Below are 25,603 nucleotides of genomic sequence, written 5' to 3'. Positions count from 1 at the left end.
GCAAGGCATCACGTGACGGAGTGCCCCAAAAAAAAGTCATCCATCATCCATCTCGTCGATCTGCTTTTAACTGACTGTTGTGTGAATGGAATGCAAAATTTGCCTAACGGCACAGGAGAATCCCAATCATATAGCGCTGACTTTGCTCATATAGCCTTGTGAGCTCCAGACTCTGAGGTTCTGTCCCGGTGTTTAACATTAATGCATGCTAATTTACAGGGGGTAGGAGCTAGTGCAGTTTGAAGCCACATAGTTGTGTGCACACAATTTTCAGAAAAACGTACTCATTGACTGATTCTCAGGTTTTTGGGTATTGACCTCTAAGACATCATATGAATTGAGCGCTGGTCGTGTAATTTTTATTTATTTTTTTTCTTCATACGAGTATTAAAAAATTAAAATACCTCACTACGGTACTGGTTTTGGTACATGGTGCAACACTAGCATAGGTTCATATACAGCAATGAACTGAACAGCTGCTTAGTCTATAGAAACAATTTTTAGAAACACTAGTGAGACTTTGTTCAATCATTTGCTTCCTGTTTCCCCAGGGTGGCTTAGTTTATGCTGCATTCATTAATAATACAGGGCCATGGTACAAGATACATCACTACGTTCTACCCAGCTGCTGTCTTGATAATTTTTCCACTGTGATATGGATTTTGAACAATACCCTATTGAGAAATGAAGCCCTTATTGACATGATATTGATAAAGTATTGTAGTATGTAATGTTTTTTTATTTTTTTTCTTTAATGGAATAATAAATGAGCACCTGGTGGTGTTTGTCTGCACAGGAAACAAATACACAAAGTTAAAGGGCCACTGACATGCCTATAAACATTCTAAAATTGATATTGTAATGAAAAATACATATGTCATTATTCACTTTAATGTCTATACAAAAAAATAAATATCGAGAGCGTGTTATCCATGCGCAAAGTTGCGGAAGTCTCACTCGACATCCAAGTGGTAGCCATATTGCCTACAACATCATCAGGAGATGTCATACTGGGACATTCGCCATTGAAAACATGTAGTGGCACCGGCTATGGGAGAGGAAAAACAGATTTTTTTTTCAACGTCCCTTCTGACATGGAAGCTCTTTTTGAAGAAGAGAATATCTCACGATCGAGTGAAGTGACCGGGGCAATATTACCCTATCGTTTCGATCCATATTTAGATGATACGTGGATCACGCCTAACTAACAACAGACTCCCTGACATTATGTACGACAGTATGTCAGGAGGACCCATGCTGGGCGAAACACCGGTGGCCGGTGAGGGGGAGAGCTCCTTTCTCCTCCCACACACGTCAAACCACCTCCCCACCCGATCCACCTCCTCGGCCGCGAGCAACGACAACTGACACCGCGGCCGCGAGCGACGACAACGGACACACATTTGGAGTTTAATGTAAAACTAATCATTAAGTACTACACACATTGTATATGTAAATGAAACACCAACTTCATTTTAGAAACATTGCCAGTTTCATGTAACACTAAATTGAAAACCCTTTCGACAAGCTAGCAAAAATTTGCATCAGAAATCACGGGAGGAATTTACCTTAAAATAATGTGTCCTGATGTATAATGTGCTCTCCAAAGTTGACCTAAAAAATTCATGAAAGCCCTTCAACCAATGTACTATGCGCGCCACCAATTTGCTGCTACCCATATGCTCAAAATATTAGGAATTATCTGTATTTATATTTTGTTAGGTTTATACTTGTATTGTTTTTCGAAAAAATGTCTGTACAACAATCATTAATAATAATCATTGTGCATGAGCTGATGTAGCGGTAATATATAACTTGGGACAGGCCACAGAAGACGCTTGTCCTGGTCCCTGTAATTGCAAGAACAGAATCCCTCAACCAACTAAAATAAATCCTCAATGATGGCATGACATTTTATTAATACTGTTGATAACATATTGGTCTTAAACTATTTAACACTGTTTAACTTAACATTTTTTGCATGAAATATTTCTGCATTAAACGTTTGTGCATAGTGCAGTTTATCCACTAGAAAACACATCCTTGGTCAAGATTTCAAAAGAATACATCTGACTAATCTCCAGTCTGAAAAATATCCATCATAGCTACAGTGAAGAAAATAAGTACTTGAAAACCCTGCTATATTGCAAGTTTTCCCATTTAGAAATCATGGAGGCGTCTGAAATTTTCATCGTAGGTGCATGTCCACTGTGCAGTGATGGAAGTCCTCCGGATTTTCAAGTTTTCACGAAAATACCTCCGAAAATTTGCCTAAAATTAATCCGGATTTTAGTAGACAACATTGAACAAACGTGTTTGAGTTCGTTGTTTTGCTTTCACGAGTGTAGCCATGTTGAGGCACTAACACGAGTAAGAGTAACGCCCCTCCCCTCGCATTCTTTCAAGACGTCACTTTTGTGTAGTCTTCACATGAATTTCCGTGTCTATTTAATTTAATTTAATTTATTAAACGTTGTTAACTAAACAAGCCTGCTCCAAAACAACCGGTATTCACCCAGAAACGGGGAATGCAAGTTCACCGTACTGAGCATATATGGAAGTTAGGCCAAAAGCGCATGTTCTGAGCTTTTTCACGTACTCCGGGCGCATTTACGTCGAAAGTCATCAACATCATGAGCCATGTCAAAGGAAATTCGGTTACACCAGGGTGCTCATTGCATCGATCGCGACGCAGTGTGACGGTGTCAAAAAAAAAAAAAAAAAAAAAAAGACGTTAGACTATCATCCACCTCGTCGATTGGTTCAGGTGTGGCCAATACGTCGAGCGCATGCACATCAAGGCGCGTTCTAGCAAGCTGGCCTCCTATTTATAGCAGTCCTGCGATGAATGTGCCCCGCCCCACCCCACCCCCCACACACACACACAACAGCACACCATGATTGGCGACAGGAATCAATGTATCGCTAGCTTGTTGCCACGAACGCTGATTATGTTGAACTAAACTTTCAGCATTTTCTAAACATTCCAGGTACAGACTGTCCGTTCATGTTTATTCCTTGACAGGACAGTGCATTTAACTTTTATTCAGATAAAGTTTGTCAGATCAAGAATTTTTATTGAAGAACATTTTTAAACACAGTTTTTTATCATGTTCTACTAATCAGTTGAAATTGGAAATGATCATTTCTGAGTTTGAAATTTTAGTTTTCTATTTTAGTTATGTATTTTATTTTTGATTTATAGTTATGCTATATTAATCCAGTAAATTATTTTAAGACCATTCCTAATCACACCCGCAACTTTATCTGCGAGCATGACTGACCACACTCGTACATTTTTCAAATGTGTGTGTGTGTGTGTGTGTGTGTGTGTGTATTAAAGGCAACTCATTATACTATTAGTATTACTAGATTTATATCAAAGATGTTGAGCAATGTGGTCGAGTGTATCAGTACAACAAAGTTTGAGACTTAAACGTTAATAGTAATTACTACTAAACCCTTTAACATGTTTTGCTGTATGGTATAGAAATTCTATGATATATTTTCATGTATATTCTATATCTATACTATAATATGTATAATGTGGGGAAAAGGACAATTTTAGATGTCTTTTTACTGAATAATTCACTGAATTCATTTGTCTTGAGACGAGATGGCATATTTTAATGACAAATGTGATTTTGTGCTATCCAGTGATAGGGGGACGAGGCACAAAAAATGTGGATTTAGCCCTTGGGGAACTTCTGCCCATTTTTTTTTTTGGTCAGGACTTAGAAATTTTACTTTCAACTTTGTCTGAATTTTGTTCAGATATCACCAGAATGCACCACAGCAAACCATTTTTTCAAAAATTTCCCCCGGACACCCCTAGCAGGACTTCACACCTTCAGTGCTCACATTTGTATTTTCAGGAAATTTCATGAAAGTCCACTTTCATCTCTAACTGTGAAAGAAATAATCTAAAAAGAAAAATCCAGAAATCACAATTTTTAACAATTGTGTGATTCAGCTGCAAATAAGTATTTGAACACCTGAGGAAAAAAAAATGTTTTTTGGTACAGTAGCCTTTATTTGCAATTACAGAGGTCAAATGTTTCCTGTAGTTGTTCACCAGGTTTGCACACACTGCAGGAGGGATTTTGGCACACTCCGCCACACAGATCTTCTCTAGATCAAACATGGAGTTTCAGGTACCTCCAAAGTTTTTCTATTGGGCTTAGGTCTGGAGACTGGCTAGGCCACACCAGAACCCTGATATGGTTCTTACGGAGCCACTCCTTGGTTTTCCTGGCTGTGTGCTTCAGGTCATTGTCATGTTGAAGGACCCAGCTACGACCCATCCTCAATGCTCTGACTGAGGGAAAGAGGTTGTTCCCCAAAAATCTCACAATACATGGCCGCGGTCATCCTCTCCTTAATACAGTGCAGTCGTCCTGTCCCATGTGCAGAAAAACACCCCCAAAGCATGATGCCACCACCCCCATGTTTCACAGTAGAGATGGTGTTCTTGGGATGGATCTCATCATTCGTCTTCCTCCAAACACGGTTAGTGGAATTATGACCGAAAGGTTCCATTTTGGTCTCATTTCACCACAAAACTTTCTCCCATGACTCCTCTGTATCAATCAAATGGTCATTGGAAAACTTAAGACGGGCCTTGACGTGCTGGTTTAAGCAGGGGAACCTTCCGTGCCATATTCATCATTAGTCATCATTTTATGTTGTCATAATCAGCTTGATTGATGATAATAACCACTTTGGTGAAATGAGGCATTGTTTTTCATTCGGCCACCAAGTTTTATATTATTCAGTTGCAGTGTCTAGATGAGTGAATATTTTGCCGTCATTGGACCATTTGTGGTTTCCCTTCTGTGTTGTTTCTGTATCATGCAGCAGTTGAGTTCAATGTCTTTGCTGCATCAGCAGCAGTAACTAAGGTTAGTGTCATTTACAATTTGTATTTTTAGCATTTAGGAAAAAAAGCTATTCTCCCACAGCATTCCTGTGTAGGATAAAAATGCATAATTGCCTTGATATGACCATGACCAAACATAAATTATTGAACATTGCCTCTGCCTAAAAAACTTATGCCATCTATTTTATAACACCATAACTTCTCATGTATAATGCGCATTCCCCCCATCCCCCCAACAAAACTTAATCGTGTGCATTATACACGGTTATAGGGGGAAATTTAGGGGCCACTCAGTTGATCAGGAAGTCAGAGGAATTCTTCCATTCACAGCTGTGAGCGGTGCCGCTACGGCGACATCGCTATGAACGCTAGGCCGCCACAAGCCAGTTATCCCTGTAGTATAACTTTTCTGACACGTCCCACTTGAAACCCACATGCGCATGCCCTCCGTCCGCGCACAGGCTCGGGACTGGGCTGCCAGTGGAGAGCTCAATCGCACAGCCCGCCGTCCCACAGTTGCCGGCACGGCGGGTCTTGCTTAATTCGGAAAACGAACGAGACTCCAGCATCCAAAATAGTTAGCGCCATGGGCTGCACCGCTCACGGCTATGTATGGAAGTATTCCTCCATCTTCCTGATCAACCAATACTGCTATTTCTTCATCAGGTGAGGATTAATCTGAGAAATCAGCGTTGGGCTTGAATGGTGTCCCATGTAATCGAGCCTTTGTTGCGGCACGGCACACGTCACATCCATGCACGTAGGTCATGTGACTTGCAAAAATCGCAGTGCCCCTGAAAATTCATAATTGTCGATTAAAATCTTCTCAAAACATTATTAAATGAGACAGGATTTAACATCACATTGTCAAAATAGAGTACATTTAACATGACCTATTTGATATTGGGTTAATGCAAACCAATGGATTTCCCCTTTTAAGTTACCCATGCCATTGGCACTAACACAGCTCCATACATCAGTCACTGTGATTTGATGGACACGATCCCGCCTGCGCGCCTTCGCACTCGCAAATCTGCACAGTTGAGCACGTAAAATCATGTGCTTAAAATTAGTTACTAGTAAAAATATATAGACATTCTCAGCGCACATGAAAACCAATCTAGCGCAGTGAACCACAGCCTGATTCTTTTTTACATGGAAGCACACTGTCTTCTGCGAGTTTACCTGACTCCGACCCCCTTCTGAATACACTCATAATTACAAACACTGTCCACCCACACAGTCTGGGCAACGTAGAGGAAATAGAGATAGACATGCTGGTTGTGTTTTCTCTCGATAATAATGGTAAAAGTAAAATAAAAAGAAGTGCTGTTGCTTTAATGAATGTCAGGGTATGTGAATAAGAGAAGAAAAAGTGGCGAAACTGGATGAGATTTTTTCTTTTTTTTGAGTAAAAATGTCCTGGTCTGAAGCCAAAGTTGAAAGTATAGGATGAGATTGTGTATAATGTTAAAATTCCACCTTGGCACAGCCTGATCGAGGATGAAAGCACAGACAGAGTGCACAAAAAGCTAAATCTGTATTTTAAATATAGGAGGGAACATAACATTAACCTTAAAACGGAGCATCATTCAGCTTTCACCGTGCATTGCTAAAGATATTCTGCAAGCAATAATTCAGTTTTACACCAAGAAAAACAGACAGGGATATCATTTTGGGTTTAAAGAAAAAATGAAACAAAGTTGCAAGCGATCTTTCAAATTTTTAGTTCATAGCTTGATTTAGTTGGCAATGTATTTTTTTTTTGTCTGTTGACATCCATCCATCCATCCATCCATTTTCTTTTGCCGCTTTTCCTCACGAAAGTCACGGGGAGTGCTGGAGCCTCTCCCAGCTGTCAACGGGCAGGAGGCAGGGTACAGCCAATTGACCCCTCCGTACAGGGCACTTAACCACGCCTCCTGAAGTGACGTCACGCCACGTGCGCTCACGTAAGACAAACAGTAAAAATGGCAAATACAATACAGTACATTCTGAACTGAGACAGACTCTATGCTTCTGATTTCTTTCAAATCAACGATATATTATGGATTCTAAATACAATACATTCTTAACGGAGAGAGACGCCATGCTTCTGATTTCATTCAATCATTCACACGTAGCAATGTTATGCTAGCGGAGAACGTCTCATTCATTTATACGAGACGTGTATTAAAAATCAAATTTAGGGCATATCTTCGTGCAAACACAGTCTGGTTAAGCTTCGGCCGCGAGCCAGCAAGAAAGGGACACCTTTGTGCAGTCCGATCATCGCTAAATATCGCTCAACAAAGAATAAGTGTGTCAATCGTTCACACGTAGCAGTGTTATGCCAGCGGAGAACATCTCATTTATTTATAGGAGACGTGTATTAAAAATCAAATTTAGGGCATATCTTCGTGCAAACACAGTCTGGTTAAGCTTCGGCCGCGAGCCAGCAAGAAAGCGACACGTTTGTGCAGTCCGATCATCGCTAAATATCGCTCAACAAAGAATAAGTGTGTCAATCGTTCACACGTAGCAGTGTTATGCCAGCGGAGAACGTCTCATTCATTTATACGAGACTTGTATTAAAAATCAAATTTAGGGCATATCTTCGTGCAAACACCGTCTGTTTAAGCTTCTGGCCGCGAGCCACCAAGAAATCAATACCATTGTGCAGTCCGATCATCGCTAAATATGCTCAACAAAGAATAAGTGTGTCAATCGTTCACACGCAGCAGTGTTATGCTAGCGAAGAACTTCGAATTCATTTATAAGAGACATGTATTGAAAATCAAATATAGGGCATACCTTCTTGCAAACATATGTGTTCCGGTTGATATTAGATGGATTTAGTTGATGATGCGGTCTTCCACAAAGTTTGATCTTTCGAAGGCATTTTTCGTACTGGGTCTTCGGTTTTGGAAAGGGTACGAATGGAACTCCACCAACTAGCCTTTCAGGATACCTGTCGTCACTATTACAAAGTCCGTGACTACACCTCTTAACCATATTTTTTGTTAAATAACCCAAATACGCGATAAAACGCTAACTAAACCTATACTGGACCATTCAATGTTGTCAGAGAAAATGGCGGGAGCAAAAACGGGCCTTGGTCTATGCAGATCTCTGGCCTCTGATTGATCAGTGACGCGGATTGCGCAATATCCACGGAGGGGTCAATTGCAGGGCACATGGAGACAAACAGCCACAATCACACATCGTGGCAATTTAGAGTATCCAATTAATGTTGCATGTTTTTGGGATGTGGGAGGAAACCAGAGTGCCTGGAGAAAACCCACGTAGGCACGGGGAGAACATGCAAACTCCACAGAGGCGGGGTCGCGATTGGACCTGGGTCCTCAGAAATGTGAGGCCATCGCTTTCCCAGCTGAGCCACCGTGCCGCCCGTTTGTTGACATTTTCATTGTAAGTTTGCAAAAACACAAAATTGTGCTTAGAAACGTTCTGATGGGAATGTAAATGCAGTAATCTGAATCTTTGAATGAGCCATGTAACTTCAATGGATGAAACTGATCAGACCACAGTCCATACGTCTAATGTTGCTCACAGTGGTCAAAGGGGGCGCTCATGTGCTGAGTGTGTTTACACGAACAGAACGGAACATTGGTCTTGACATTAATTAACAGGCTTATTTCATAAACGTTGATGACAAAAGAAGCCTGATCCTAAACAATCAGTAATCACTCGGAAACACGAAATGCAAGTTAACCGTACTGAGCATGTTCCGAAGTGATGCCAATCCCACATCTTCCGAGCTGCTTCACGTACTGGGAGTGCATTTACGTCGAAAGTCATCAACATCGTGAGCCATCTTAAAAGGAAATTAAGTTACACTGAAAACATTTTTGGGATATAACACAGGTCGTGTTTGAGTATCTAACTATAATAAATATGAGCTTGTGATTTACTTTGACTTGATCTAAATTCTAACAGACTAGTCTGTCCATATATCTAAATGTGAACGGTCATTTTCTCCCGTTACCGCATTATCTTGAAGTTGAAAACCTTTACCCTCTCCATGCTGTAGGAAGATATAGATCTTCTGCTTGCTTTCATCAATGGATTGACAATAGATACCACCGTAAATTACGATAGATTATAACAATACATCATGATGAAATAGTGATTTTATGATATGAATACTTTGTTTTGAAATTAAATGTCTATTGACCTCTTTAAAAATGTCTGTCTCTGTGCAATATTGATAAATTATGATTATGGTATTAAGTAATAACTACATACTCGGGTATAACGACTCGGGAAGTTATTTTAAGGTCTTGAGATTCCATCCCTAATCACACCCGCAACTTTATCTGTGGCCATGACTGGTGGACCACACCCATAACTTTATATCTGTGGGCATGACTGACCACACCCGTACGTTTTTCAAATGTGACTGACTGCCATCACATATGCTGGCTTTTGAACTCTGCATCCATAACAGTCCAGATGGTTCTTTTCCTCTTTAGCCCAGAGGACACTATGCCCACAATTCCCAAAACAATTTGAAATGTAGACTCGTTGGACCACAGAACACTTTTCCACTTTGCACCAGTCTATCTTAGATGAGTTTGGGCCCAGAGAAGAAGAGGATTTTCTGGATGTTGTTGATAAATGTTGTTTGCTTTGCATAGTAGAGTTTCAAGTTGCACTTAGGGATGTAGCACCAAACTGTACTTACTGACAATGGTTGTTTAAAGCAGGGGTCAAATGGTAGCCCGTGAGAACCACATAAGGCGCCCGTGAGGTATGTTCTAAAAATAACATGGGCCACAAATTGTTACTATTATTTGTGCTTTAAATTTTGAATCTGACTTGCTTACGTGAATTAATTAATTTTGAAATACCTGTAATGTCATTTACTACAATAAATTAAAACAAAAATATTTTACGTAATTAACTGAGTCTGAAATTTGCGCAAACAGGTCACGTAGCCCTTCATACGATCAGTGCTCACAGAGTAGCCCTCAGCCTCAAAAAGGTTGCTGAGCTCTTGTGGTGATATGCTTTAAACATGTCAGTTTTGATACAGTGTCGCCCGAGGCATCGAAGGTCACGGGCATTCAGTGTTGGTTTTCGGCATTGCTGTTTACATTAAGTGAGTTTTCCAGATTCTCTGAACCTTTTGATTATATTATGAACCGTAGAAAATGAAATTTAAAATTCCTTGCAATTATACAGTACATTGTGGAACATTGTCTTAAACTATTTTCTCACGCACTTGTTCAAAAAGAGGTGAACCTCGCCCCATCTTTACTTGTGAATGACTGAGCAATTTAGGGAAGCGCCTTTTATATTCAACTATGGCACCCACCTGTTCCCAATTAGTCTGTTCACCTGTGAGAAGTTCGAAACAGGTGTTTGATGACCATTCCTCAACTTTGTCTTTTGTTAGCTCTTGTCCCTGCTTTTTTGGAATATGTTCAGTACCAATACCTTTTTGAGACCATGAAACTTTGTTTCAATGTGCATCATTAGGACATCCTCCCCATTGTTGGCTACCACAGTAAATTTTAGGATTAATGATAAGTAAATATTCAACATGAAATGATCATTTTCCTTGGGTTGTTTTATCTTTGCTTTTGGCACAAGGAAAAGTTTCCTCTCATTCATCTCATAGATATCACCCAAAATGTAAAAGTAACTGAAACTTGTCATTGATCGAAATGTAATTTTTTTTTTTTTTTTCAGGTGCTGTGTGGTGAGAGGGAGGCGGTGGCTGCGGCATGCTGAAGCAACTCCTCCTGACTCAGGATGAGTGTCAGAGATGGCAGTGCCGCCGTGGCAAAGAGTGCAGGTGGAGTAAGAGGGGGAGGATATCTGCCGACGAGCCCCAATGATCATAACGGACGCTCTTACCTGCTCCCGATATACCCACGGCTGGCTGCCGAGTCATCCACCTGCTGTAATCTGAGGTTGGTGGGACTGTGATCTCCAAAGATTGGCATCAATTATTTTACAGACTATTTATTTATTTTATTTTTTTTTTTGAATCAGTGTGCAGAAGGATGCCACAGCAGCCTCTGTAATCTCAGATGCTGCTGTGGCATTAGGGCTGGATCCTGGCCGCCTGTATGTCTTGGCAGAGGTGAAGGAATGTGGCGGAGAAGAGTGGGTGCTGGAAGCCGGAGATCTTCCAGTTCAGAGGTTCCTGCTGTGGCCTCGGAAAGCACAGGAGCAGCACCCACGGAGCCTTGGCTTTTACTTCTTACTCCAGGTCTCATAAGTAGTTTGTCATTGCTGTCCATTGTCCAGGGTCTCTTGTACTTAGACAAAAATAGTAGGTTTATTGCAGAAACTTTCAATTCATGACTCTATAAGAAATCAATGTCTTGGTAGGTGGGTCTTTTTATAGGGGAGGGAGCTTGTGTAAACTAGTTGTGGGCATTTGATGAAATTTCTCCCAAAATGATCAATTAAAAACAGATTCAGGGTAATTTAATAATGTAACATTTCTGCATTATTTCAACATTACTAATAATTTCAATATTAATAGCAGGAAAGGAATGCAGCAAATATGAACAAATCAGTAGAAGTTATGCTTGCAGTCTGTTAGTACACTCTATTTTGCCTGGTTTCAAGGCACAGGTACTGTAATTGACAATTCCACCAAAAAAAAAAAAAAAAATCTCAATGATTCAATAATTGACTCATTAGGTATTGTGGAATTCATGAAAGTTAAATACATGAATTTTCTGTTCTTGATTCAGGAGAGGAACAACGACGGCTCTATTCATTATGTACACCTCCCACCCTTGTCCAAAGAGCAAGAGGCACAGCGGCTTGCCGCCAGGGGCTTCCTTCCACCTCCACAGGATGACTTTGCAGACCTCTGTAACCTCCCCAAACTCAATGAGGACAGCATCTTAAACAATCTGCGCACACGCTTTTACAAGAAAAAGATCTACACTTACGCAGGCAGCATTCTCATTGCCATCAACCCCTTTAAATTTCTACCGATATATAATCCTAAGTATGTCAAGCTGTACGAAAACCACCAGCTAGGAAAATTGGAGCCGCATATCTTTGCTATTGCGGACGTGGCTTACTATGCCATGCTTAGGAAGAAGGTCAACCAGTGTATTGTCATCTCTGGAGAGAGCGGCTCAGGCAAGACACAAAGTACTAACTTTCTCATCCACTGTCTGACTGCACTCAGCCAGAAGGGCTACGCCAGTGGTGTGGAGAGGACTATACTCGGTGCAGGACCAGTCCTGGAGGTAAGTGGATACTTTTAATGACTTTAGTGTGCAACTCACTGGCTCTGTAATATTCCTTTGAACCTATGCGATTTTTGGCTTGCATCCAATCAAATGTGTTACTCAATAAGAGTAGGTCGATAATGAATGAAACTGAGTTGTGCTGGTAAATCAGGTGACCTTACCTCTTCCCCATCAGGCTAGATCTACTCATTTGTCTCAAGAGTTAGGAAGCCTTATGTTTTAGATAACCATACCCACCACCCACTCTGTTCATGTGGGAACTGCCTCGCTGTTATTCATTTGTTGTCAAAGATACTTCCTCAAAAGAGTCACACAAGCTTATGTTTGAAGGCAAAAACATAAACCGGAATAATACTGTGCATTTTTCTTTTAGATTATACTGCGAAGAAAATAAGTATTTGAACACCCTGCTATATTGCAAGTTCTCCCACTTAGAAATCATGGAGGTGTCGGAAATTTTCATAGTAGGTGCATGTCCACTGTAAGAGATAATCTAAAAAGAAAAATCCAGAAATCACAATGTATTTTTTTTTTTTTAAACGATTTATGTGTTTGATACAGCTGCAAATAAGTATTTGAACACCTGTCTATCAGCTAGAATTCTGACCTTCAAAGACCTGTTAGTCCGACTTTAAAAGTCCACCTCGACTCCATGTATTCAGGAATCAGATACACATGTATGATGTCGTTAGCTGCATAAAGACACCTGTCCACCCCATACAATCAGTAAGACTCAAACCTGTAACATGGCCAAGAATAAAGAGCTGTCCAAAGACACCAGAGATAAAATTGTACAACTCCACATGGCGGGAAAGGGCTATGGAGAAATTGCCAAGCAGCTTGGTGGAAAAAGGTCCACTGTTGGAGCAATCATTAGAAAATGGAAGAAGCTAAACATGACGGTCAACCTCTCGGAGTTGGGCCCCATGCAAGATATCACCTCGTGGGGTTCAGTGATCCTTAGAAAGGTGAGGAATCAGCCCAGAAATATATGACAGGACTTACTCAATGACCTGAAAAGAGCTGGGATCACAGTCTCTAAGGTGACTGTGGTAATACACAAAGACATCATGGTTTGAAATCATGAATGGCACAGAATTTTCTTCAGTGTATAATGCAAGCCTTTGCAGGTTGCAGCTCCAGGCTGGACGGACATATGATCATTGGTGCATAATATTAAATATTTTACCATAAAGACTATGGTCTTCCACTACAAAAACATTTAACAAACATCTAAAGTTTCTATGTTAACCCCTCACGTGCTCCCGTGTCCTTAATCTGCAACAGAAAAAGAGAATTGTAAACATCTGTCTCTGCTTTTACAGAAAGGCTGCCAATAAACTTCCTTTTTTTTTAATTTACTTGCCCAATGATATGTACTGAAGGATTTATTTTATTTATTTTCCATTCCCTGTAATAAGAAACTGAGTAGTATTCACTTAATGGTGAAAGAATTGGAAATCATTTTCTGCCTTTCCATCTCAACCAGTAAGTATACATTTAGCACTGCAGTTTTGACACTTTGTTCTGTTTTACATAATTGATGGGCTTTTGTTTTGCAATAAACAGCACTGTATGCATGTGAATGGCTACAATTATATTTTGAGTTGACAGTGATTTGGATCAATGTTTGTTCTTGTAAAAAAATGGAATTAGAAATGAACAAAAAATGAAATTTAAAACTTGAGTACACATGGGACACTGCAGCCCCATTTCCTCTTCTTATGTGACATATTCTCTTCGACACTACTTAATCTCAGTGAAATAGTTTTCAGCATTTTTTTTCCTTTCGCCTTGTCCCATTAGGAGTCACCTCAGTGCGTCACCTTTTTTCCATTTAACCCTGGCTCCTGCATTATCCCCTCTAACACCAGTAGCCCTCAGGTCTTCCCTTACAACATCCATGAACCTCTTTGGTATTCCTCTCACTCATTTGCCAGGCTACACCATCCTCATCACCCTTCTACCAATATACTCATCCTCTCTCCTCTGGACATGTCCAAACCATCAAAATCTGCTCTCTCGAACCTTGTCTCCAAAACATCTAAATTTGGTTCTCCCTCTAATGAGCTCATTTCTAATCCTATCCAACTTGTTCACTCCTAGAGAGAATCTCAAGATCTTCATTTCCGCCACCCCCTGCTTCCTGTCGTCTCTTCAGTGCCACTGTCTTTTCTCTGTACATCATGGCCGGCTTGACCACTGTTTTTGTAATCTTTGCGCTTGATCCTAGCAGAGACTTTTCTGTCACATAACACATCAGACACCTTCTGCCAGCTTTTCCAACCTGCTTGCACCCATTTCTTCACTTCCTTATCGCACTCACCATTCTGTTGGATCAATGACCCCAAGTATTTGAAGTTGTCCGCCCTCGCTTTCTCTTATCCCTGGAGCCTCACTCTTCCCCCTCCACCCCTCTCATTCACACACATATATTCTGTTTTACTTCGGGTTATCTTTAATTACTCTCCCTTTCAGTGCATGCCTCCACCCTTTATAGCTGTTCTTCCACCACCTCCCTGCTTTTACTGCGGATTAAAAAGACATTGGCGACCACCATAGTCCAAGGGGTTTCCAGTCCAACCTCATCTGTCATGCTATCCATTACCACTGCAAACAGGAAGGGGCTCAGACCTGATCCCTGATGCAGTCCCACCTCCACCTTAAATTCTTCTGTCACACCTACGGTACACCTCAGCATTGTTCTGCTGTCCTCATACATCTCCTGTATGATTCCAACATATTTCTCTGCCACGCCATACTTACGCATGCTCTACCACAGTTCCTTGATACTACGTCATCGACTTTCTCTAGAATCACAAAGACTCAATGTAGCTCCCTATGACCTTTTCCGTACTTTTCCATTAACATCCACAAGGCAAATGATCCATCTGTGCTACTCTTTCTCAACATGAAATGATACTGATACTCGTGAATACTTCGGTCCAAAGTCTTGCCTCCACTACTCTTCCATAACTTCATTGTTTGGCTCATTATCTTTATTTCTCTTTAGTTCCTACAGCTCTGCACATCGCCTTATTTTCTTAAAATTGGGAACTAGCACACATTTCCTCCATTCTTCAGGCATCTTCTCACCCGCTAGTTTTCTGTGAAACAATTTGTCAAAAACTCCACAGCCACCTCTCTGAATTGCTTCCGTACCTCCACACGTATGTGATCAGGAACAACTGCCTTTCCATGTTTCATCCTCTTTAGTGGCTTTCTAACCTCCGCCTTACTAATCATTGGCACTTCCTGGTCCACCACACTTGCATCTTCTACTCTTCCTTCTCTCCCATTTTCTTTATTCATCAACTTCTCAAAGTACTCTTTCCATCTACTTAGCACACTACTGGCATCAGTCAACATATTTCCATCGCTATCCCTAATCACCTTTACTTGCTGCACATCCTTCCCATCTCTATCCCTCTGTCTGGCCAACCTGTAGAGATCCTTTTCTCCTTCTTTAGTGTCCAACCCTCTGTACATTTTGTCATATGCCTCATTTGACTTTCGCCACCTCCATCTTTGACCTACGTCACATCTCAATGTATTTCTTTCTCCTCTTCTCAGTCTGCGGTGTTCTACTTCTTCTTTGCTAATCTCTTTCCCTGTATGACTTTCTGTACTTTAGGGCTCCACCACCAAGTCTCCTCCTCCCCTTTCCCACCAGAAGAAACACAAAGTACTCTCGTGCCTGTCTCCCTGATCACCTTGACTGTAGTCGTCCAGTTTTCCAAGAGCTCTTCCTGGCCACCAAGAGCCTGTCTCCCCTCTTTCCGAAAGGGCGTACAATACTGTTCCTTTCTCAGCTTCCACTACCTGGTTTTCTGCTTTCCCTTTGTCGTCTTAATCTTCCTCACTACCACCACAGCCATCCTACACCTCACCATTGTGTGCTGTCTAACTCCACTTGCCCCAACCACTACCTTAGAGTCAGTAACCCCCTTCAGATGACATCGTTTTGAAAAAATTGTAATCCAGTCGTGTGTTTCCACCTCCGCTCTTGTAGGTCACCCTATGTTCCTGCATCTTCTGGGGGGAAGAAAAAAAGTGTTCACTACTGTCATTTCCATACTTTTTGCAAAATCTACAACCATCTCTCCCTCAAAGTTCTTTTCTTGGATGCAATACTTACTGTATGTTCCATATTATAAGGCACATCACATTATAAGGCGCATAGAATAGATGCTACATTAGAGGCTGGGGTTTTGTTATGCATCCATTAGATGGACCTGCACTCAAGGCTCAATATTGATCCATATATAAGGCGTACCAGATCATAAAACGCACCGTCGGCTTTTGAGAAAATTCAAGACTTATAGGTGCGCTTTATAGTGCAGACAATACGGTATCATAACGTCTTCATCACCCTTTTTTTTCCTTCACCAGTATGTCCATTACAATTTGCACCAATCACAACTCTGTCTGGGAAGCTCAGAACTACTTCATCTAGTTCCTTGTAGAATTTCTCTTTTACCTCCAAGTCACACCCTACCTGTGGGGCATAGGCGCTGATCAGATTATACATAACATGCTCTATTTCAGGTTTCAGCCTCATCGCTCAATCTGAAATGCTTTTCCCCTCCAAGACAGTCTTCGCAAAGTCTTCCTTTGAAATGGGCCCTACTCCATTTCTCTTCCCAACTACTCCATGCTAAAATCATTAAACCCTGCCCCTAAACCTCTGGAATTACTACCTTTCACCCTGCTCTCTTGGATTCACAATATGTCAACCTTTCTCCTAATCGTGCGCCATGGGCATATGTTGTTAATCCAGGCCACAACCGATTCAGTATGGGATTTTTTAGAATGAACATATTTGTTTGGTAAAGTTTTAAGACTGATGTCCTCCCTGATGTAACCCTCTGCATTTATCTGTGTTTGGAACCGGCCTACTGATTGGACTGGTTTGTCCCCCCATAGGGCTGGATTGAATGGTTTTCAGCATTGTGGTTCTCTAAATGCTCCTATTGTTGATCTGTAAGTAAATGCGTAACTACATATTCAGATTTATATTTTATAGTAAGTGTGCTAAAAATGCTCATTTAAAAAGGCATGTGTGGAATGTGAAAGTTCAAAATTGCTGAAATACAACATCAGCTCTGTTCTGTAAAAAAAACATGTTCACTGGAATTTGATTCACTAGAATTGTAGTAAATACATAGAACAGGGAGCTACAGTCTCTTAGAAGCAGAGTCAGCCATCTGTCATTTGACACATGACTTTGGCCCATTGACCTTCTTGACTCATTACTGAAAAGGCACTTCCAAAAATGCTGCAACTTCAAGATGCAGCTGGGTAAATTTACCCTTGGTCTTTTTATGTGTATCGATATGGATATGATGAAGAAATGTTCCCCTTGATCAGCAGAGATCTGGTCCCACTGGTAAATAAATGGCTGGCGTTCATTCACAGAATGTAGTCCGTTTCAGTCAGTCCTGTCGAGAGCTGTGGTTGAAGAGGGAGACAAGGAGACTGGATTGGGCTTTGTTGGTCTCGTCAGTATGAGAGGCAGAGATCGGGTTCCAATTTTTCAGTCATCCTGGCTCCTGCACAACTATAGCAACATGACATGATGTTGCATTTCGTTCAGAAGTAGAGTGGTTTTGACATTTTCACAATCTCTACTAAAAGATTTATTTTATTTGGAAAAACTATGATTTTTTTTTTGACACCACCGAGAAGCTTTTGTAGCAAACTAATAACATGGCTAAAATGAACCTGAAGTGTCTTTATAGAGGAAGTAATAACTCCTGAAAGTATGTTCCGTGATGTTTCTCTCCACACAAGTACTGCTTGCATCTTATAACAATTTTGAAGAATTGAGATTTAAAGAGCGTGAACGTTTTTCACCAAGTTTACTGGTTCAAAAGAACCTCTAAACTTCTAAAAGACTACTTTTTTTTTTTTTTTTGCACTAAGTACTGATCCGATTACAGTGGTTAAAAATACCAAGTGTGTGTGCATTCTGTGTTTCTACCCTGTGGCTATAGGGGAGCGCTAGGGACCTGGGTCACATTTTGAGGTGGTGAGATCATTATTTGTGCTGCAGGCCTCAACCTGAAACCACTGCAAAACAGCCGTCCTACTTTGGTGCATTGCTCCACCTCTTTTCAGTTCTGTTTTAGATGGCATGCTCCAATTAATAATTGTTGTTGAAAAAATAAAATTGCCATTTATTAAATGTAAGGGGGGGGGCACGTGATGACTCCACCCTTGTTATTAGGGCTGACGCATTTTTCACTGGTATGGAAGAATGTCCGAATATTCTGAAGTGTTTTCTATTCTTCTCGTGTATGATCCTTCCCAATGGAGTACAGTAGTAGGTAATGCCATTTCTTCACTTGAGATTATTATGCCTTGGCTTTACACTTTTAAGATTTTTGGGTCCAATCTCAAATCAGCCAGTTTAAAAATAAATGAATAAATGAGCAATGTGTAAGTTTAAATTACTTGTTTGTTTGCTGCAGGCCCTGAATCTGTAATAAATGAAAGATGAGCTTTTTGAATAGAATTATGGGAATACATTTTTCCATGATGTAAAATTTTTGGGGAAAAGGTCTGTACATACTCTGTACTCCATGATGTAAACAAGATAGGGCATTGTTGGAAGGTCAGTAAATATTTTTATAATTTTGTAATTGATTTTTGGGCGTTCTTTTCAGCATTATTTGTGCAAGGCCTTAATATTAGTGCGACTGGTACAGAGTCATCACCTTGAATGCAATTGAACTAATTGTCTTAAAGGCCGACTGACACGAAAAGCATGAATTTTAGTATGTTTTTAATTTAAGAAAAAGAAAGAAAGGCAGCCAGAATGGATCCATCCGCTTTTTCACCACACAACATGATTTTGACGTATTTGGGTTTTTGTCACTCCCGCATCTCTCAGGGGAAATGAGCAGGGTCGCCACTTGCCATTTCCGTCTCCCACAAAGTCAGCTTCAACTTAAATGGGTGTATGTTTTCAGAAAAGTGCCTAACAACTTTTTTGCGACCTTGCAACATTTTGTTCAGATTGTCCAAGTGTTCAGTGACATCGACCAAAAATGCAAGATCTTGTAGCCATTCCTGAGATTGTACTTCCAACACCGCTTTTCCTTTTTTCTTCATGAACTGTCTATATTTCCTCTCATAAATCAAAGAAATGCCTCAGCACCGCCAAGTGTTTGTAATGTCTAATTTCAAACGCAGATTCTTATCTAGACAAAAATATATGGCAAACTGTACCATAAAATGCATAACCTTTTCGATGTTTTTACTCAAAAAATATGTTTGAGTTAAAGTCCATGAACTTTGACCTAGTTTCCCATGTCTGCAAAATGACTCATTTCGGGGGTGGACCCTCGTATGTCACTACAGGTCGATCTGCTATTGTGCAACTGGTACTGTCTGGTTATGGCATCAGTTTACCACGTGAAATTATATTTATGGTGAAGCAAGATATCACCAGCTATTGCTCTAAAATTAATGTGGCAACACTCTAAAATGATTTCGTTCATTAAAATCTTTTTGTGAAAATACTGTATAACAATTTAGACTGTGGATTACATTATCATCTGTTTGTTTTGGTGCAATAATAAACGAGCCTTGTACTGAAGATAGTTTCTCATTCAAGCACAGGCAGATCCATCGCGCTGTACAATGAATGGGCGGGTGGTCGCGTCCCCATTTACTAAATAATTTGTTTGCATGATTTTAAAACAAGACTGAAAATTTTGTATATACCGTACATTCAGGATATCAAAGCCTTCATTATTTACCAGTTTGACTAACTAAGCCAAACAAGAACTTCACAAATGCTTACGAGTCTTTGTTTCCAACAAGGGTCATATCCGTCTTCGTGGGAACCTTCAGAATAGTGTTCATCACTCGAAATATCAGAAAATTCATTGTCGTTCTTACAACGTATTCCAAGGCTTTCCATTGTTGACACCGGCGAATACAGAAATGTGCGATAATTTTTTTGCCAATCAAAAAATAAAAATGTTTCCTTCACAACGGAATTCAGATTTGAATTCTGCATAAAAAAAAAACTATAATATTAACAAAAAGGTGTACTGAGGACATTCCATACACTTTAACCATCTCACTTCAGTTTCGTATGGCCGGCTATGGGTAATGTTGCTGTCACTGAGAAGTTTATTAAACTGACAAAGGTTCAGTCCTCTGGATCGGATGAAATTTACTGTGCGAACAACCACCTCCATGATGTGGTCCATTTTCAAGGACTTGCAACACAATGCCTCGTGGTGCAAAATACTGTGAAATGTCTAGAAACGATGTCCTCCATTAAAGGCTTGTACTTTCTCTCTGAACTTTGTCATGACACCGGCTTTCTTTCCTACGATGGATGGTGCGCCGTCTGTAGCCAGGCTGATAGCACGGGACCCGTCCACTCCAACTCTGTCTAGTGCAGCAACGACAGAGCTGATAATGTCTTCCGCTGTTGTGGTGTCCATCATTGGGACCAACTCAAGAAACGTTTCAGTAACAGTCAATGTCTCAACTCCACGAATAAATAAAGCATGTTTTGCCACGTCCGTGATGTCAGTGCTCTCGACAATTGCAACAGAAAATGCAATAAATGACTTGACTCTTGCCGGCACGGTGGATCAGCTGGAAAGCGTCGGTCTCATAGTTCTGGGGTCCTGGGTTCAATTATGGACCCGCCTGTGTTGAGTTTGCATGTTCTCCCTGTGCCTGTGTGGATTTTATCGGGATACTCCGGTTTCCTGCGATTGGCTGGCAACCAGTTCAGGTTGGACCCCGCCTTCTGCACGTTTGAAAGCTGGGATAGCCTCCAAGCACTCCCCGCCACCCTTGTGAGGATGAGCAGCTAAGAAAATTGATGGATGGATGGACTTGACTCTCTGTTTCAATTGCCTGTCTAAATCTGCTTATAGGTCCGAAATCCTTTCTGCGAAAGTGTTCCTCGTCAGGCTAATATTGGCAAAAGCTTGTCACTTTCTCGGGACATGCGAGGTTGTGCCATGAAAGGTTGCTGGTGTTTTGAGAATGGAGGAATCTGTGACAGTTGGATAATGCAGAGTTCCCTGTGAACGTATCCACCCTGCATTGAGGTTTGTGTGTCATGTCATTGGCAGCACAAGTTGAGTTGTTTAAAGCTTGGCCATCAAAACCTTACTTAAGATGCAACACTTCCCTAGTGTTACAAATAGTAAGGCCTAGTATGAGGTATCAGCTATAGTCTTTAAAAAAAAAAAAAAAAAACTGAATCTTCATGCTAATGCAACCCCAGGTTTGACCTATTTTTAATTAATTCCATTTGACATGAGCCTTCATACTGGTCACTGGACCTATTCAAGGGGAATTGTACTGGATAGCTGACTCCAAGGATTCAGTCTTACAGAAATAAATCACTTAAGGCAACAGCATCATTATAAAAAAAATGTATATGCTTAACAACCATGTGTGCATGTGTACACAAGTAGTGCCTTACTTCTGTCCCTCAATCTTTCACTCTTCATTCCTTTTTTTCTCTTCCATAATCTCTGCAAGTCATATTTAGTTCAGAATGCAGATGCCATGGCATCTTTCCAAAGATGTTATTTTCACAATCTTGTCAGTTCACTTCCTCAAACCTGGAGTTCCTCAAAGCCAACCACATCATCTCCTCATGGATGTGTTTGTCTTCTGTGATGATGCTGTGACATGTTAAGTATTCTGTCCATTGAGTTGAGACCTCTACTTTACTGAACTTTCCCAGAGTTTTTTGCAGTTGCCTGCAGGATTGCTGGAGCGAGTTAATCATAACAACTCTGGCTGGAAAGGCCTACAAATTAATTGCCAAGCAGCTTGGTGAAAAAAGGTCCACTGTTGGAACAATCATTAGAAAATGGAAGAAGCTAAACGGAACAGTCAATCTCAATCAAAGTGGGGCTCCATGCAAGATATCACTTCATGGGGTCTCAATGATCCTTAGAAAGCTGAGGAATCAGCCTAGGACTACACAACAGGACTTGGTCAATGACCTGAAAAGAGCTGGGATCACCATTTCCAAGGTGACTGTTGGTAATACACTAAGACGTCGTGGTTTGAAATCATGCATAGCACGGAAGGTTTCCCTGCTTAAACCAGTCTTAAGTTTGCCAATGACCGTTTGGCTGATACAGAGGAGTCATGGGAGAATGTTTTGTGGTCAGATGAGACCAAGATGGAACTTTTTGGTCATAATTCCACTAACCGTGTTTGGAGGAAGACGAATGATGAGTTCCATCCCAAGAACACCATCCCTACTGTGAACCATTGGGGGTGGTAGCATCATGCTTTGGGGGTGTTTTTCCTGTACATGTGACAGGACGACTGGACTGTATTAAGGAGAGGACAACCAAGGCCATGTATTGTGAGATTTTGGGGAACAACCTCTTTCCCTCAGTCAGAGCATCGAAGATGGGTCATGCCTGGGTCTTTCAACATCAAAATGACCCGAAGCACACAGCCAGGAAAACTAAGGAGTGGCTCCGTAAGAAGCATATCAAGGTTCTGGCTTGGTCTAGCCAGTCTCCAGACCTAAACCTAATCGAAAATCTTTGGAGGGAGCTGATACTTTGTGTTTCTCAGCGAGAGCCCAGAAACCTGTCTGATCTAGACAAGATCTGTATGGAGGAATGGGCCAAAGGTGAACAACTACTACAGAAAGCGTTTGACCTCTGTAATTGCAAACAAAGGCTACTGTACCAAATATTAACATTGGTTTTCTCAGGTGTTTAAATAATTATTTGCAACTGTATCACACAAATGAATTAAAAAAATCATACATTGTGATTTCTGGATTTTTCTTTTCAGATTATCTCTGTTACAGTGGACATGCACCTACGATAAAAATTTCAGACCACTCCATGATTCCTAAGTGGGAGAACTTGCAATTTAGCAGGGTGTTCAAAATACTTGTTTTCTTCAGTGTGTGTGTGTTGTGTGTGTGTGTGTGTGTGTGTTGTGTGTGTGTGGTTGTGTGTGTGTGTGTGTGTGTGTGTGTGTGTGTGTGTGTGTGTGTGTGTGTGTGTGTGTGTGTGTGTGTGTGTGGTGTGTGTGTGTGTGTGTGTGTGTGTGTATTATATATATATATAATGCAGTGTATCCCAAAGTAATGTAAACACACTAGTCATAAACGTATTATAATTTGAATAATTTTTAACATGAAAATAATTTACAAATATCATTATTTGAGCTATGCCTACATTTTTTTACTCTATGGACTACAATAACCACTACTGTAAAAAAAAAAAAAAAAAAAAAAAAAAATTAAATAATAAATACATACATACATCCTGACCCTGCTTCAACCATACAATGTTGTTCCTGTTTAACATGCACAGTCAACACCCCATGGGGTCGCCTTTTGTTGGACTTGTCTATGCATCTGTGAGAGAGAGAGAGAGAGAGGAGATAGAGAGAGAGAGAGAGAGAGAGATCAGATATCAGAGAGCTAGAGAGACGAGAGACTAGAGCTTATGCTATCTCGAAGCTGAGAGATACTAGAGCTGATCGAGCCTCTAGGAGAGACTATCTCGCGCCTCTCCTCGGCTCGCTATCTCTCTCTCTCTCCTCCTCTCTCTCTCTCTCTCCTCTCCTCGCTGCTCTCTCTCTCCGCTCTCTCTCTCTCTCTCTCTCTCTCTCTCTCTCTCTTCTCTCGTCTCTCTCTCTCTCATGCTCTCTCTCTCCTCTCGCGCTTTCTGCTCTTTCTGCTGGCTTTTATCTTACTAAGTTCTTACGCTTCGCGCCCTCTTGAGCGCTCTCTTGCTTTCTTGACTTGCTTGATTTGATTTGATTCTGTTCCCCTTACCATTTTTTCTGAAACAGGGAGCCCTGAGTGAACCCTGGTGGCTCTCTCTGGTTGTGGCACACCGATCTGACACAGAGTGGATGTTTGAGTTTCATTCATCACTGCTGTCACTGACCTATACAGTGGTCCCCCCCACTTACAAACGTCTCGGAAAAATATTGTTTCTAGAGAGTTTGTGTGGTTCGATACAGATGCTCTCCCATTGACTATCGCCATAGAATCTTCCTGGCATTCCATTGCCTTGGAGAAATGTCAATCTTTACCCATGATGCACGTCCTGTATCTTGCTTTGTCTGGTGCAATAGAGCTGCTCTCCCATTGGATATCACCGTAGCATCTTTTTTGCATCAGATTGGCTCGGAGGGAAGTCAATCTTTACCCACAATGCTTGTCTATTCCCTTGGACGCTCAACTGTCGCCCGAATCACTCTAGCACTGTCATCCGCTGTCACAACCTAACGCACATTGGGAAAGTACAACTTTTTCGTTTGTGTTTTTTGCAAGTTTATCTTTCTTCACCATGGGCCCCAAGAAACTTTTGTGGAATTAAGTTGTGTGCGCGCATAAGTTCGTACATATGTTTTTTCTCAGCTGCCTCCTCCGTTCCCCACGATGCCTTTTGCTTGTCACTCACCGTTCTCTTCCTATAGTCACCCAATGCCAAAGGTAAATGAACAATATTTTTTATTATTCTTTACATTATGTACTTTGCTTATTTTTGGTGAGGGGGGATTACACTATTTACATGTAAAGGCTACTTACAAAAATTTCACGTTATGAAATGACTTCTGGAACGGATTAATTTCATAAGTAGAGGTACCACTGTATTGTACATGCATGCACACACATAGGCACACTCTAGCACATATCTACTGAGATTCAACAAGGAAATGAATGATAAGATTTTGAAAGAGGCAGATTAAGAGAGAGGACAATGAGTTACAGATGCTTGCCCCCTGTGACACACACACACACACAGCTGTGAACATGATACCACCCACATCAGTGGTCTCAGCTGCTGTTTAAAAACAAGATGTAACCCCTGCACTTTACTTTTTTTGGTGTCATGATGATTTAATGTCACGGACTTCACTAGGTATAGATTGATCCCCAGATTGCTCGCTCAAAGGCATTCCTTCTCTCTGGTTTTATTTTTATTTGTGGTCACACTTTGAACTACGGTTTGAAATTCCTCACAATGTACCGTGAGGTCTTGAATTTGGTGCAGCAACAAACGATTTATCTTCAGGACATAAAATCTCTGGTTGTTTCAAAAACTTGACTTTTTGGGGATTATCCACTGATCCATCAGTGTTCAATTAATGTCAAAATGTTTACTCCCTTAAACAACCCCTTGGGGTTTTTTTTTTTTCTCTTTTACCTTCCTTAGGCCTTTGGAAACGCCAAGACAGCCCACAATAACAACTCCAGCCGTTTTGGAAAATTCATCCAGGTTAATTATCTTGAGACCGGGGTGGTGCGAGGGTAAGTAATTAACGCCGCAAAATTTACAATACCATGCAAAGTTATTTAAATGGCTATATTTGTTATTTTTGGTCTCATCCTGTAATCTGCCATTCAAATAATGTAACTACTTCTTTAGCATAATCACTTCCTTTTTGCATGGTCATGTGACTCCAGTCTGAAAAATACTCCGCGTTCAGTGAAATCTGAAGTTGATTTTAT

The 25,603-nt window shown here is 40.9% G+C and overlaps 1 protein-coding gene across 6 annotated transcripts in view; it reads left to right on the top strand.

The window, feature by feature from the left end:
- Nucleotides 1–25,603, top strand: part of si:zfos-588f8.1 — an 84,676-nt gene that overhangs the window by 25,003 nt on the left and 34,070 nt on the right. For all 6 annotated transcript variants that reach the window (XM_061826341.1, XM_061826342.1, XM_061826345.1 and 3 more), the window contains exons 2-5: nt 10,577–10,800; nt 10,883–11,102; nt 11,596–12,105; nt 25,308–25,402. In XM_061826341.1, coding sequence (XP_061682325.1) covers nt 10,640–10,800; nt 10,883–11,102; nt 11,596–12,105; nt 25,308–25,402 — 986 coding nt within the window. In that variant the 5' untranslated portion in view covers nt 10,577–10,639. The remainder of the gene's footprint in view (nt 1–10,576; nt 10,801–10,882; nt 11,103–11,595; nt 12,106–25,307; nt 25,403–25,603) is intronic.

The sequence above is a fragment of the Syngnathoides biaculeatus genome, chromosome 7 (genome assembly GCF_019802595.1).
Source record: "Syngnathoides biaculeatus isolate LvHL_M chromosome 7, ASM1980259v1, whole genome shotgun sequence".
Classification (NCBI taxonomy): Eukaryota; Metazoa; Chordata; class Actinopteri; order Syngnathiformes; family Syngnathidae; genus Syngnathoides; species Syngnathoides biaculeatus.
This window is presented reverse-complemented; position numbering and strand designations above follow the sequence as displayed.